Source organism: Heptranchias perlo, chromosome 13 (assembly GCF_035084215.1).
Source record: "Heptranchias perlo isolate sHepPer1 chromosome 13, sHepPer1.hap1, whole genome shotgun sequence".
NCBI lineage: Eukaryota > Metazoa > Chordata > Chondrichthyes > Hexanchiformes > Hexanchidae > Heptranchias > Heptranchias perlo.
The window spans coordinates 702326-719025 of NC_090337.1; the positions used below are offsets into that span (position 1 = coordinate 702326).

At 47.4% G+C, this 16700-nt stretch overlaps 1 protein-coding gene across 4 annotated transcripts in view; it reads right to left on the minus strand.

Moving 5' to 3' along the window:
* The window catches only part of masp1 (MBL associated serine protease 1), a 409480-nt gene that overhangs the window by 151923 nt on the left and 240857 nt on the right, over positions 1-16700 (minus strand). Inside the window, exon 11 of one of the 4 annotated variants that reach the window (XM_067994818.1) lies at positions 235-1106. The exons of the other annotated variants lie outside the window; for them this stretch is intronic. Within the exon in view, the coding sequence (XP_067850919.1) occupies positions 241-1106 (866 nt within the window). The 3' untranslated portion in view covers positions 235-240. The remainder of the gene's footprint in view (positions 1-234; positions 1107-16700) is intronic. 4 annotated transcript variants of the gene reach the window in all.

Here is a 16700-nt window from a genome sequence, read left to right on the forward strand (position 1 = left end):
GTTGGGCTGGAAACACACTGTTCCAGAAAGTTCTCTTGAACACATTTCAGGAATTCCTCCCCCTCTTTGCCCTTTACACTGTTGCTGTCCCAGTCTATATTGGGATAATTGAAGTCACTCAGATCCCAGACCCGTCCATGTAAATCATTCAGATCCCAAACCTGCCCATGTTCAATCAACAGAATCCTTCTTTGGGAAGGTTATTTTGTATTTTTCTGACACTTCTCTACGTACTCGCCATTAATCAGAGGAACTGCTCATTTTGTCCTCCAGCCACTTTGCATAGTTGGAAATCCTGGTGTAAACTCCATATACTCGTTTGCTGCCACATTTCTCCGGTCCACCCCAGGACACCAACCCCTGAGCCACCCAGCTGTGTGTGGCTGAGTCGTGGGTGATAAATGCCCCTCCACTGTCCCCTAAACATGTATCCTTCCCACCTTCGTAAAAGCCAGCACAGAACATGTTATCGGTCACGTTGTAGCTGTCAGAACGTGACTCGTAGCTGCTCTTACACTCTGCTTGGAGTGTGACCGGGAGCTTCACGTACTGCAAGAGGTTTGACAGTGTCCCGTGGTCACTACCAGAGGCATCATCCATGGTCACATTGGGGTTGGTTATGCCCCACCCAGCCACAAGTCCAAGAGTATTTGGCTGTGGTCCTTCCATCTCCTGATGAAGATCGGGCAGACACAAAGGCATCACAAAGACATTCATGGAGACCTTGTCCTTCATCTTCACTAGAGCAATGTCATTGTTGTATGTTCTGGGATCAAACGCTTTGTGAAGGATAATTTTCTCCACCGTCCGCTTCACAGCACCTTCCTTCTGCCTGATGTCATGGAGCCCCAGATAGATGGTGACATACTCACTGGGAACCAGCGTGATGGTATTGTCTCGTCTCTGTGACCGCAACACATGGGCTGCGGTCAGTACCCACGTCCTGGAGAGCAGAGCCCCGCTGCCAAACCACTTGTCCTTTGGGACTCGGGTCATATCCTCCACCACCATCAGTAACTGCCAGGGGAAGAAGCCTGGGTGTGCGATCCGGCCTCCAATAATCCGCTTGTTGAGTGGTGGCAGGGCTCGGGCTGGCCTTCCACAGACTATCATTAACAAATAAAAACACATCAGCAATGCAGGTAAATAACCAGCACACAACAAAACCAATGGGACCTCATTTCTGTGTGATTGTCACATGCAGATTACACTGCCATCAGTAATTTCTCATTCTGTACTTTCCTTGATTCCAACTTGTTAAAAACACAAAACATTGATGGGGGATTTTTATTTTTATTCTGCTTTTCCTCAAATTTAAAGGAAGAGTGAAGTTAGAAACGGACAGATTCCAAGTACTGGTTATATTAGGCACAGAATGCAGACAGGACAGGATTGGCATTTAAATATTGCAGGCTACAATATGTCTCGAAAATATGGGGAAGGAAGAAGGGGAGTGTGGGGTAACTGTGTTAATCAGGAATAACACAACTAATAGAGACAGAAACAGAATCCATATGGATTGAGACAAAGGATAGGGTCATGATTAGTGAAATTACTACAGACCACCGAATAGTGAAAAGGAAGTGGAGGGAGAAATATGGAGATAATTTCCGTTATGTATTTACGGTTGAGAAAGGCATGGATGTTAGGGAACTTGGGGAAATAAATAGTGATGTCTTGAGGAGTGTACATATTACAGAGAGGGAGGTGCTGGAAGTCTTAACGCGCATCAAGGTAGATAAATCTCTGGGACCTGATGAAATGTATCCCAGGACGTTATGGGAGGTTAGGGAGGAAATTGCGGGTCCCCTAGCAGAGATATTTGAATCATCGACAGCTACAGGTGAGGTGCCTGAAGATTGGAGGGTAGCAAATGTTGTGCCTTTGTTTAAGAAGGGCGGCAGGGAAAAGCCTGGGAACTACAGACCGGTGAGCCTGACATCTGTAGTGGGTAAGTTGTTACAGGGTATTCTGAGAGACAGGATCTACGGGCATTTGGAGAGGCAGGGACTGATTCGGAACAGTCAGCATGGTTTTGTGAGAGGAAAATCATGTCTCACGAATTTGATTGAGTTTTTTGAAGGGGTAATCAAGAAGATAGATGAGGGCTGTGCAGTAGACGTGGTCTACATGGACTTTAGCAAAGCCTTTGACAAGGTACCGCATGGTAGGTTGTTACATAAGGTTAAATCTCACGGGATCCAAGGTGAGGTAGCCAATTGGATACAAAATTGGATTGACGGCAGAAGACAGAGGGTGGTTGTAGAGGGTTGTTTTTCAAACTGGAGGCCTGTGACCAGCAGTGTGCCTCAGGGATCGGTGCTGGGTCCGCTGTTATTTGTTATTTATATTAATGATTTGGATGAGAATTTAGGAGGCATGGTTAGTTTGCAGATGACACCAAGATTGGTGGCATTGTGGACAGTGAAGAAGGTTATCTCGGATTGCAACGGGATCTTGATAAATTGGGCCAGTGGGCCGATGAATGGCAGATGGAGTTTAATTTAGATCAATGTGAGGTGATGCATTTTGGTAGATCGAATCGGGCCAGGACTTACTCCGTTAATGGTTGGGCGTTGGGGAGAGTTATAGAACAAAGAGATCTAGGAGTACAGGTTCATAGCTCCTTGAAAGTGGAGTCACAGGTGGATAGGGTGGTGAAGAAGGCATTCAGCATGCTTGGTTTCATTGGTCAGAACATTGAATACAGGAGTTGGGATGTCTTGTTGAAGTTGTACAAGACATTAGTAAGGCCACACTTGGAGTACTGTGTACAGTTCTGGTCACCCTATTATAGAAAGGATATTATTAAACTAGAAAGAGTGCAGAAAAGATTTACTAGGATGCTACCGGGACTTGATGGTTTGACTTATAGGGAGAGGTTGGACAGACTGAGACTTTTTTCCCTGGAGAGTAGGAGGTTTCGGGGTGATCTTATAGAAGTCTATAAAATAATGAGGGGCATAGATAAGGTAGATAGTCAAAATCTTTTCCCAAAGGTAGGGGAGTCTATAACGAGGGGGCATAGATTTAAGGTGAGAGGGGAGAGATACAAAAGGGTCCAGAGGGGCAATTTTTTCACTCAAAGGGTGGTGAGTGTCTGGAACGAGCTGCCAGAGGCAGTAGTAGAGGCGGGTACAATTTTGTCTTTTAAAAATTGTAAACAATTTTACAACACCAAGTTATAGTCCAGCAATTTTATTTTAAATTCACAAGCTTTCGGAGGCTACCTCCTTCGTCAGGTGAACGATGTGAAAATGAAATCCTCGAGATGAAATCGCATTTATAATTCACAGAACAATGCTTGGTGATAACAGACAGTTTTTTCAACTGCCCGTTGCCAAGGCAATCAGTGTGCAGACAGACAGGTGTTACCTGCCAGGTCTCACAGAATATACAAATCACCAAAAAAAAAACAACAACAAACAAAAAAAAACAGAGATAGAGAGGTAGAAACATAGAAAAGACAGCAACTGACCCGTTATATTAAAAACAGATAACATTTGTTCGCTGGTGGGGTAACGTGTAGCGTGACATGAACCCAAGATCCGGGTTGAGGCCGTCCTCATGGGTGCGGAACTTGGCTATCAATTTCTGCTCGACGATTTTGCGTTGTCGTGTGTCTCGAAGGCCGCCTTGGAGTACGCTTACCCAAAGGTCGGTGGATGAATGTCCATGACTGCTGAAGTGTTCCCCGACTGGGAGGGAACCCTCCTGTTTGGCGATTGTTGCGCGGTGTCCGTTCATCCGTTGTTTGTTGTTTTTTTTTGGTGATTTGTATATTCTGAGACCTGGCAGGTAACACCTGTCTGTCTGCACACTGATTGCCTTGGCAACGGGCAGTTGAAAAAACTGTCTGTAATCACCAAGCATTGTTCTGTGAATTATAAATGCGATTTCATCTCGAGGATTTCATTTTCACATCGTTCACCTGACGAAGGAGGTAGCCTCCGAAAGCTTGTGAATTTAAAATAAAATTGCTGGACTATAACTTGGTGTTGTAAAATTGTTTACAATTGTCAACCCCAGTCCATCACCGGCATCTCCACGTCTTTTAAAAAGCATTTGGACAGTTACATGGGTAAGATGGGTATAGAGGGATATGGGCCAAGTGCAGGCAATTGGGACTAGCTTAGTGGTATAAACTGGGCGACATGGACATGTTGGGCCGAAGGGCCTGTTTCCATGTTGTAAACTTCTATGATTCTATGATTCTCCAAATATATGAACGAGTAAAAAACAGTAGTGATCACAATGTAATAATGTGTAAGATAATGATTGAGAGGTAGAGCTAGTACAAAGACCAAAGTAATAGATTGGTAAAAAAGCTAACTGTGAGGGAATGAGGATGTTGCTAAGGAAGATAAACTGGAGAGTAATATTGACAAAGAGGTGGAAGAATAGTGGGAAATATTTAAAGGAGAGATCGATGGAGGTCAAGAGAAGTATAATCCACAAAAATTAAGAAGAAACTGGCTCAGAATGAGATACCATGTATAAACAAAGAGGTGAGGTCAAAAGTGAATCTAAAGAAAAGGGCAATGGATAGGACATGAACAAGAAAGGTGAGGATGATCAAAGGGAATCTGATGAGCTTAGGAAAGAGGTTAAAAAGACAATTGGGAGGCAAAGAGGAAATATGAAATTCAATGCAGCGAAATGTAAAGTGCTTCACATGGGGATAAAAAGTGCAGGAAGAGATGATCACTTCATGGAAAGAAAATAATGTGTGTGGAAAATGAAAGAGATCTGGGGGTCCTGATTGACAATAAATTGAAGCAATCGCAACAATGCTCGGTGGCAGTGAGGAAAACAAACCAGATGTTGGGATGGATTAAATGGTCAATATTGAGCTGAAATAGTGAGGTAATCCCTGTCACTTTATAAATCATTGGTGAGACCACACTTCGAATACTGGGTACAGTTCTGGACACCACAGTACAAAAAGGATATTGTAGCCATTGAAAGGATATAGAAGAGAGCAACCAGAATGATTGAGGGGATGGAGGGATTGGATTGGGAGCAGCGATTGTGTAAATTGAGCATATTCTCACTGCGTGATATGATTGATGTTTTTAGGGTTCTAAAGGGACTGGATAATGTCGACGATGACAAGCTGTTCCACCTTGTCCAGAACAGTAGAACCAGAGGACAATGCAGATTTATTTCAGAAGGTAATATTTTGTAATCCAGTATATGAATAATTTGAGACATGACATGTGGTGAGTGTAACAGGCTCGGGAGGAACAGGTGACTTTGACCTCTGGTTCCCAAAGCTCTCCCCCACTGGGGGTTTCCTCACCTCATGTCTGGGTCTGTTGGGTCATTGATAAAGATTGATTACTCTGATTAGTCAACAAATCCAGTATTATTGTATCATGTGACTACCAGGATGGTAGAAGGTGAACTGGATGGACCTTGGACTTTTTTCGTTCAGCGATTCCGATGTTCCGATGCAAATGAAAATATCAAAAAATATAAAAAGAACCAATAAAGTATTCCAGAGGTACATAAGAACAAAAAGAGAATTAAGATAGGGATGAGGGATGAGTGAGATAAAGTCACAGGAGATGATAGTGAAATGGCAGGGAGACTGAATAGATACTTTGCCTCAGTACTCACTGAGGAGGAGAACAAAGAGGAAATGACAATAATATGGGTAAGGGAGCATAGTGGTTATGTTACTGGGCGAGTAATCCAGAGGCCTGGGCTAATAATCCGGAGTCATAAGTTCTAATCTCTGCCATAGCAGCTGGGGAATTTAAATTCAATTAATTAAATAAAATCTGGAATAAAAAAAAACTAGTATCAGTAATGATGGCCATGAAACGACCGGATTGTCGTAAAAACCCATCTGGTTCACTAATGTCCTTTAGGGAAGGAAACCTGCCGTCCTTACCCGGTCTGGAGTATATGTGACTCCAGACCCACAGCAATGTGGTTGACTCTTAATTGCCCTCTGAAATGGCCTAGCAAGACACTCAGTTGTACAATCTCACGACAAAAAGTCATAATAAGAATAAAACTGGATGGACCATCAGACCACTAGGCACCGGACACGACAAAGGCAAACCAAGCCCAGTTGACCCTGCAAAGTCCTCCTCACTAACATCTGGGGACTTGTGTCAAAATTGGGAGAGCTGTCCCACAGACCAGTCAAGCAACAGCCTGACATAGCCATACTCACAGAATCATACCTTTCAGCCAACGTCCCAGACTCTTCCATCACCATCTCTGGGTATGTCCTGTCCCACCGGCAGGACAGACCCACCAGAGGTGGCGGTACAGTGATATACAGTCAGGAGGGAGTGGCCCTGGGAGTCCTCAACATTGACTCCGGACCCCATGAAATCTCATGGCATCAGGTCAAACATGGGCAAGGAAACCTCCTGCTGATTACCATCTACCGCCCACCCTCAGCTGATGAATCAGTCCTCCTCCATATTGAGAACCATTTGGAGGAAGCACTGAGAGTAGCAAGGGCACAGAATGTACTCTGGGTGGGGGACTTCAATGTCCATCACCAAGAGTGGCTCGGTAGCACTGACCGAGCTGGGTGAGTCCAGAAGGACATAGCTGCCAGAATGGGCCTGTGGCAGGTGGTGAGCGAACCAACACGAGGGAAAATCTTACTTGACCTCGTCCTCACCAATCTACCTGTCGCAGATGCATCTGTCCATGACATTATTGGTAGGAGTGACCACCGCACAGTCCGCGTGGAGATGAAGTTCCGTCTTCGCACTGAGGACGCCATCCAACGTGTTGTGTGCCACTACCACCGTGCTAAATGGGATAGATTCAGAACAGATCTAGCAGCTCAAAACTGGGTATCCATGAGGCGCTGTGGGCCATCAGCAGCAGCAGAATTATATTCCAGCACAATCTGTAACCTCATGGCCCGGCATATTCCTCACTCTACCATTACCAACAAGACAGGGGATCAACCCTGGTTCAATGAGGAGTGTAGAAGAGCATGCCAGGAGCAGCACCAGGCGTATCTAAAAATGAGGTGCCAACCTGGTGAAGCTACAACTCAGGACTACATGCATGCTAAACAGCGGAAGCAACATGCTATAGACAGAGCTAAGCGATTCCACAACCAACTGATCAGATCAAAGCTCTGCAGTCCTGCCACATCCAGTCGTGAATGGTGGTGAACAATTAAACAACTAACGGGAGGAGGAGGCTCTGCAAACATCCACATCCTCAATGATGGCGGAGTCCAGCACGTGAGTGCAAAAGACAAGGCTGAAGCGTTTGCAACCATCTTCAGCCAGAAGTGCCGAGTGGATGATCCATCTCGGCCTCCTCCCGATATCCCCACCATCACAGAAGCCAGTCTTCAGCCAATTCGATTCACTCCACGTGATATCAAGAAGCGGCTGAGTGCACTGGATACAGCAAAGGCTATGGGCCCCGACAACATCCCGGCTGTAGTGCTGACAACTTGTACTCGAGAACTAGCCGCGCCTCTAGCCAAACTGTTCCAGTACAGCTACAACACTGGCATCTACCCGACAATGTGGAAAATTGCCCAGGTATGTCCTCTCCACAAAAAGCAGGACAAATCCAATCCGGCCAATTACCACCCCATCAGTCGACTCTCAATCATCAGCAAAGTGATGGAAGGTGTCGTCGACAGTGCTATCAAGCGGCACTTACTCACCAATAACCTGCTCACCGATGCTCAGTTTGGGTTCCGCCAGGACCACTCGGCTCCAGACCTCATTACAGCTTTGGTCCAAACATGGACAAAAGAGCTGAATTCCAGAGGTGAGGTGAGAGTGACTGCCCTTGACATCAAGGCAGCATTTGACCGAGTGTGGCACCAAGGAGCCCGAGTAAAATTGAAGTCAATGGGAATCGGGGGAAAACTCTCTAGTGGGGGGAGTCATACCTCGCACAAAGGAAGATGGTAGTGGTTGTTGGAGGCCAATCATCTCAGCCCAAGGACACTGCTGCAGGAGTTCCTCAGGGCCGTGTCCTCGTCCCAACCATCTTCAGCTGCTTCATCAATGACCTTCCCTCCATCATAAGGTCAGAAATGGGGATGTTCGCTGATGATTGCACAGTGTTCAGTTCCATTCGCAACCCCTCAAATAATGAAGCAGTCCGAGCCCGCATGCAGCAAGACCTGGACAACATCCAGGCTTGAACTGATAAGTGGCAAGTAACATTCGCGCCAGACAAGTGCCAGGCAATGACAATCTCCAACAAGAGAGAGTCTAACCACCTCCCCTTGACATTCAACGGCATTACCATCGCCGAATCCCCCACCATCAACATCCTGGGGGTCACCATTGACCAGAAACTGAACTGGACCAGCCACATAAATACTGTGGCTACATGAGCAGGTCAGAGGCTGGGTATTCTGCGGCGAGTGACTCACCTCCTGACTCCCCAAAGCCTTTCCACCATCTACAAGGCACAAGTCAGGAGTGTGATGGAATACTCTCCACTTGCCTGGATGAGTGCAGCTCCAACAACACTCAAGAAGCTCGCACCATCCAGGATAAGGCAGCCCGCATGATTGGCACCCCATCCACCACCCTAAACATTCACTCCCTTCACCACTGATGCACCGTGGCTGCAGTGTGCACCATCCACAGGATGCACTGCAGCAACTCGCCAAGGCTTCTTCGACAGCACCTCCCAAACACGCGACCTCTACCCGCTAGAAGGACAAGGGCAGCAGGCACATGGGAACAACACCACCTGCACGTTCCCCTCCAAGTCACACACCATCCCGACTTGGAAATATATTGTCGTTCCTTCATTGTCGCTGGGTCAAAATCCTGGAACTCCCTTCCTAACAGCACTGTGGGAGAACCTTCACCACACGGACTGCAATGGTTCAAGAAGGCGGCTCACCACCACCTTCTCAAGGGCAATTTAAAAAAAAACATTTTTTTTTTATTCGTTCATGAGATGTGGGCGTCGCTGGCGAGGCTGGTATTTATTGCCCATCCCTAATTGCCCTTGAGAAGGTGGTGGTGAGCCGCCTTCTTGAACCGCTGCAGTCCGTGTGGTGAAGGTTCTCCCACAGTGCTGTTAGGAAGGGAGTTCCAGGATTTTGACCCAGCAACGATGAAGGAACGGCGATATATTTCCAAGTCGGGATGGTGTGTTACTTGGAGGGGAACGTGCAGGTGGTGTTGTTCCCATGTGCCTGCTGCTCTTGTCCTACTAGGTGGTTGAGGTCGCGGGTTTGGGAGGTGCTGTCGAAGAAGCCTTGGCGAGTTGCTGCAGTGCATCCTGTGGATGGTACACACTGCAGCCATTGTGCGCCGGTGGTGAAGGGAGTGAATGTTTAGGGTGGTGGATGGGGTGCCAATCATGCGGGCTACTTTATCTTGGATGGTGTCGAGCTTCTTGAGTGTTGTTGGAGCTGCACTCATCCAAGCAAGTGGAGAGTATTCCATCACACTCCTGACTTGTGCCTTGTAGATGGTGGAAAGGCTTTGGGGAGTCAGGAGGTGAGTCACTCGCCGCAGAATACCCAGCCTCTGACCTGCTCTCGTAGCCACAGTATTTATATGGCTGGTCCAGTTCAGTTTCAGGTCAATGGTGACCCCCAGGATGTTGATGGTGGGGGATTCGGTGATGGTAATGCCGTTGAATGTCAAGGGGAGGTGGTTAGACTCTCTCTTGTTGGAGATGGTCATTGCCTGGCACTTGTCTGGCGTGAATGTTACTTGCCACTTATGAGCCTAAGCCTGGATGTTGTCCAGGTCTTGCTGCATGCAGGCTCGGACTGCTTCATTATCTGAGGGGTTGCGAATGGAACTGAACACTGTGCAATCATCAGTGAACATCCCCATTTCTGACCTTATGATGGAGGGAAGGTCATTGATGAAGCAGCTGAAGATGGTTGGGCCGAGGACACTGCCCTGAGGAACTCCTGCAGCAATGTCCTGGGGCTGAGATGATTGGCCTCCAACAACCACTACCATCTTCCTTTGCGCTAGGAATGACTCCAGCCACTGGAGAGTTTTCCCCTTGATTCCCATTGACTTCAATTTTACTCGGGCTCCTTGGTGCCACACTCGGTCAAATGCTGCCTTGATGTCAAGGGCAGTCACTCTCACCTCACCTCTGGAATTCAGCTCTTTTGTCCATGTTTGGACCAAGGCTGTAATGAGGTCTGGAGCCGAGTGGTCCTGGCGGAACCCAAACTGAGCATCGGTGAGCAGGTTATTGGTGAGTAAGTGCCGCTTGATAGCACTGTCGACGACACCTTCCATCACTTTGCTGATGATTGAGAGTAGACTGATGGGGCGGTAATTGGCCGGATTGGATTTGTCCTGCTTTTTGTGGAGAGGACATACCTGGGCAATTTTCCACATTATCGGGTAGACGCCAGTGTTGTCGCTGTACTGGAACAGGGATGGGCAATAAATGCTGACCTCGCCAGCGACGCCCACATCCCATGAACGAGTAAAAAAAACGTAGGGGAAGTCAAGAGCGGTCCTACAACAGGTGGACAGAAAGGAGATACCAAACAAACTAGGCAAATTGAAGGAGACTGATACTCCGGGTCCAGATGGACTCGGGAGGAGATCGCGGAGGCACCGTTACCCATTTGTAAAGATTCAATAGGAAAAGGAATCGTGCCAGAGGACTGGTGAACAGTCAATGTAATTCCTATCTTCAAAAAGGGGGATAGATATAATCCAGGGAACTGTAGACTAACTTCAGTGGTAGGAAAGATACTGGAATCTTTACTAAAAGACCAGATAACAACAATAGCAACAACAACAATAACAACAACAACAACAACAACTTGCATTTATATAGCACCTTTAACGTATTAAGCATCCTCAAGGCGCTTCACAGGAGAGATTATCAAACAAAATTTGACATCAAGCCGCATAAGGAGATATTAGGACAGGTGACCAAAAGCTTGGTCAAAGAGGTAGGTTTTAAGGAGGGTCTTAATGGAAGAGAGAGAGGTGGAGAGGTGGACAGGTTTAGGGAGGGAATTCCAGAGCTTAGGGCCCAGGCAGCTAGAGGCACGGCCACCAATGGTGGAATGATTAAAATTGGGGATGAGCAAGAGGCCACAATTGGAGGAGTGCAGAGATCTCGGAAGGTTGTAGGGCTGGAGGAAAAACATCTAGAAACCGAGAATATAAAAATAAATAATCAGCATGGATTTCTAAATGGAAGGTCATGTTTAACCAACCTTACTGAATTCTTTGAAGAGGTAACAGAAATAGTAGACAAGGGCAATGCAGTCGATGTGGTACACATGGAGTTTCAGAAGGCCTTTGATCAGATGCCACATTAGGGACTCATGACAAAGGCTAGAGCCAAGCAGCAGAATGGATTGCAAGGTGGCTACAACTAAACATCCCAGAGAATGAACCAAACTCTGGCAGTTGTCCTTTAATCTTAGATAAGAGCAGTGTAATGGACTTGGGCGGGGCCAATGCCAAGTGCAGTTACACGCCATATAGTACTGAATTAGAATCAGTTGAGAGAGAAAGGGATCTTGGTGTTATTGTTCATTACTCTCTGAAGCTTCATGACCAACACCGGGAAACCAAAGCCAAAGCAAACAGGGTAATTGGATCATATAAACAGAACTACTCAATATAAAACAAGGCACACTGGCTTGTCCTTGTACGAGACCTTGGTTAGACCACCTTTGGAATACTGTGCCCAGTTCTGATCCCCTCACATGTTGGGTGATACAGAAGCTGCGGGAAAGGTCTGAAGGAGGGCCCTGGGGATGGTGCCCAGGTTAAAGGTCTCTTAGTCAGAAAGTCTCAAAAAGCAGCGTCTATTGCCATAGAAATATGTCGACTTGAGGTGATTTGATGGAGGAAACAAAATTGTGAAAGGGGTTGATTGTGTTCCCTTTGAGAGGCTGTTTCAACTAGATAGGTTAGGGAAGGTCAGAGGTTAGAACTCGGTTAGAATTGAGACAGTTCTACTTTTCCCAGAGGACAGGAGACCTATGGAACAAGTTACCAGCTCCTGTGCTGAGTGCTGACTCTCTGCAAACCTTCACAAGAGCATTGGACCAGTTCCTGACTGGGAAAAGATCACGTCTAATAAAAAGGTGAAATACCAGGTGCAATATACAAGTCGATGTGGCGCCCTGGAATTGTTTAGATCGTCTGATAGGGTCAGAGAGGAATTTCCCAGATTTTTTATTTTCTTTCCCTGATTGGCTTTGGTTTTATCCCCTTTTTTTACCTCTCCCAGGAGATTACATCACTGATGATGATCGAGTGGGTTGTTTGGAGGGGGAGGTATGTGTGGGTGGGGGGTACGTGTGGGTGGGGGTGCGTGTGGGTGGGGGGGTCACGTGAGGGTGGGGGTGCGTGTGGGTGGGGGGGTCACGTGTGGGTGGGGGGGGTCGCATGTGGGTGGGGGGGTGCGTGTGGGCGAGGAGAACCTGTGGGCGGGGGGAACGTGTGGACGAGGGGTACGTGTGGGCAGGGATTGCGTGTGGGCGGGAGGTGCATGTGGGTGGGGGGTATGTGGGCAGGGGGTAGGTGTGGGCGGGGGGTATGTGGGCAGGGGGTATGTGGGCAGGGGGTGGGTGTGGGTGGGGGGTGGGTGTGGGTGGGGGGTATGTGGGTGGGGGGTGGGTGTGGGTGGGGGGTGGGTGTGGGTGGGGGGTATGTGGGTGGGGGGTGGGTGTGGGTGGGGGGTATGTGGGTGGGGGGTATGTGTGGGTGGGGGGTATGTGTGGGTGGGGGGTGGGTGTGGGTGGGGGTGGGTGTGGGTGGGGGGTGGGTGTGGGTGGGGGGTATGTGGGTGGGGGGTGGGTGTGGGTGTGGTGTTCTGTGGCGCAGGCTTGATGGACCTGCTGTTCTTTTCCTGACCGTCTATTTCCTTTGTTTGCCTGTTTGTCGTCCAGCACCGTAGCATTTAACCGAGAAACTGGAAAGTGGGGAAGTTCTGATCGGCAGCATAATCCGTCAGCAATGATGAGCTCACTGAGCCAGGAAAGCAAAGTGCATCGTTACTGTAGAAATCAAAAATACCTGTGCTGAAGATTCCAAGAGCTGTTTCCCTCTCAGAAAACAACAAGGGATCAGAATCACTAGTAAACTCCCGCCATTCCTAAATATTCTAAATAAGTCCTTCCACTCTACCTGATTCTGTCAAAAGTGCCAATGTTCACTTTCACAACAGAAACTGGAATCGTTTGTTGGAATCGTTCTGCTCGCCTCACTCCCTCAATACATTGAATTTACACAAAGAACATTCTAAGGAGGTCTCGTTGTCATCTTTGGACTGTTCATCCTCAACTCTGCTTCTGTTATAAACTCATCCATGCAAGGGAATAGACTCCCAATTTTTGAAAAAGGTCAACCCCAAGAAACGTTTTCTGTTCTCAGATTACACAGAGCTGATCAGAGGCCAGAGTTCGGTTGCAAATCTGTTCTGATGTGAGGAAGAGGGAGCCATTCAGAACTCAGGTGATCCAAAGTATCCACTACACATTCAGCTTGCCCTGAAACCCTTCCCAATATACTGGCAATAAACCAGAAGAGGATCAGAAATGGGGAAATGCCTGGGCTCACGATAATGGGGCAAAAAATATCACTGTACTTGGGAGTTTAACAGTTCACCCCCTCCATGGCCACGTGTTGTCATTTCTGCTGCAGTCGGAGTTGGATGGGATTGGGTCAAATACGGAATATCAGTGAGAAGCTGCATATTCCAATCTTACCACTGCACACACACTGCAAACTCAAACACTCAGCCTTTAGTGATGCACCAAATCAACTTTGAGACTTCAACAATTCTGGCTTGGGTTATACAGTCACCACGTCAAGGGGAAGTTACCAGAGTAAAGCCAGAGGACAGTGCAGCTCCCACAGTACATCAGCTCACCTCATTCACTCCAATCCCACCTCATGGCTGAGACTCCCCTCCCCTCCCCTCCCCTGTGGAATATCAGACACATGTCCATCACACTCTCATCTCATTCGCTACTCACTACATTCCAGGAAGCACCAAGGTCATTTGTTCAATCCAAATGCTGCTATCTGGAGCACATCGTCCATTCATTCAAACCCATATTAAAGGCATTTGATAAAGTGCCACATAATAGACTTGTTAGCAAAATTAAAGCCCATGGGATTAAAGGGACAGTGGCAGCATGGATACAAAATTGGCTCAGGGACAGAAAGCAGAGAGTAGTGGTGAACGGTTGTTTTTCAGACTGGAGGGAAGTTTACAGTGGTGTTCCCCAGGGGTCAGTATTAGGACCACTGCTCTTTTTGATATAAATTAATGACCTGGACTGGGGTAGACAGGGTATAATTTCAAAGTTTGCAACTGATACGAAACTGATAAATGTAGTAAACAATGTGGAGGATAGTAACAGACTTCAGGAGGACAGAGACAGACTGGTGAAATGGGCAGACACAAGGCAGAGGAAATTTAACATAGAGAAGTGTGAAGTGATACATTTTATTAGGAAGAATGAGGAGAGGCAATATAAACTAAATGGTACAATTTTAAAGGGGGTGCAGGAACAGAGAGACCTGGAGGTGTATGTAGACAAATCTTTGAAGGTGGCAGGACAAGGCTGTTAATAAAGCATATGGGATCCTGAGCGACATAAGTAATATTAAGATAGAAACAGAATCCATATGGGTTGAGACAAAGGATGAGAAGGGATTGATCACATTTATAGGGATATTCTATAGACCATCTAAAAGTGGAAGGGAAATGGAGGATGAAATACGTAAACAAATCGATGAAATGAGTAAAAAGCATCGAATAATAATCATGGGAGATTTCAACTATCCCCAAATAAACTGGCAAGAAGAGGGAGGGAAAGGGGTGCGGGGAATGGAGTTTTTACAGTGTGTTCAGGACTCCTTTCTTACCCAGTAAGTGAGAAGCCCAACTGGATCTAGTAATGGGAAATGAACCAGAAAAGATTAGAGAAGTAAACGTCGGGGAACATCTAGGCAACAGTGATCATAACATAATAAGTTTACAATAATGATTGAGAAAGACAGGGATTAATAACATACCAATAATAGTAGAAAATCAAGGGGCAAAGGGGAGGGAGGAACTAAAAACAATCACTATCACTAGAGAAAAAATACCAGGCAAACTAATGGGTCTAAAGGCTGACAAGTCCCCTGGACCCGATGGTTTACATCCGAGGGTCTTAAAGGGAGTGGCTACAGAGATAGTGGATGCATTGGTTGTAATCTTCCAGAATTCACTAGATTCTGGAAAGGTCCCAGCGGAAAACCTGGAAAACCGCAAACACAACACTCCTATTCAAGAAGGGAGTGAGACAGAAAGCAGGTAACTATAGACCAGTTAGCCTAACATCTGTCATTGGGAAAATGCGAGAATCCATTATTAAGGAAGTAGTAGCAGGACATTTGGAGACTCATAATACAATCAAGGAGAGTCAACATGGTTTTATGAAGGGGAAATCATGTCTGACAAATTTATTAGAGTTCTTTGAGGAAGTAACGGGCAGGGTGGATAAAGGGGAACCAATGGATGCAGTATATTTGGATTTCCAAAAGGCATTCGATAAGGTGCCACATAAAAGGTTACTGCACAAGATAAGAGCTCATGGTGTTGGGGGTAATATACTGGCATGGATAGAGGATTGGCTAACTAACAGAAAACAAAGAGTCGGGATAAAAGGGTCATTTTCAAAATGGCAATCTGTAACTAGTGGGGTGTCGCAGGGCTCAGTGCTGGGGCCTCAACTATTTACAATATATATCAATGACTTGGATGAAGGAACAGAGAGTCTTGTGGCCAAATTTGCTGATGATACAAAGACAGGTGGAAAAGCAAGTTGCGATGAGGACACAAAGGGCTTCATTTTGCCACCCGCTATCGGGTGCGTTCTCGGCGGGGGGGCCCCGAAAATTGCGAAATCCAGGAGCGGGACCGGATCCCGCCTCGATCCCGCCCACTTCCGGGTTCCCCGTTGACGCGCCGGCATGCGCGCGCAGCCCCCGCTGGTGGGAATCCCGCAGGTAATTAAAGCCAGCGGGATGCCACTTGACAATATTTAGTTTGGTATTTCAAGTCATTAACTGACCTGATTAAGGGACTGTGTGGGATTTTTGATCAACATGGGACAGTTTCCCACACTGGGGGAAACACTCCCAGCTCGAATGGACGTGTTGCAGCTGTCAGCCTGTGGCAGCTGCAAAGGTCCATTTGACAGGTGTGGGTGGGAGACCCTCACCCATTGCAGGAGGCCACTCTGTCACTTGGGACAAAGTTTGGCCTCCACCACCCTCCTCCTGACGGTCAAAGTCACCAACCTGCACACTTACCCCGGGGTCCGGAGACATGTACCTACCTTGCGGACCCCCTCAGATGTACATCTTGCGGATGGGGGCCGCCGTAGCTGCAGTCATGACCTCCTCGGAGGGCGAACAGCATCACCACCTCACCAGCCTCGCCATCCACGCCGTCCACCTCTGACACGTGGAGCTCCACAACACAGTGCTGTGATACATCCACCTGTACAGCAGGAGGGAGGGCAACCGCAGAGAGAGATGTGTCACAGAGGGCACTACCCTCGCCACAGGGTCCACAGACCGAGGCTCAGCCTCCTGGACCTCTCTGAGCAGCAGTGCACACGGAGGCTCAGAGTCAATCGACATGTAGTCGTGGACATCTGCAGCCTCCTTCATGCCGAGCTGCTCCCGGCTGGCCCGAGCACCATCTTCCTACCT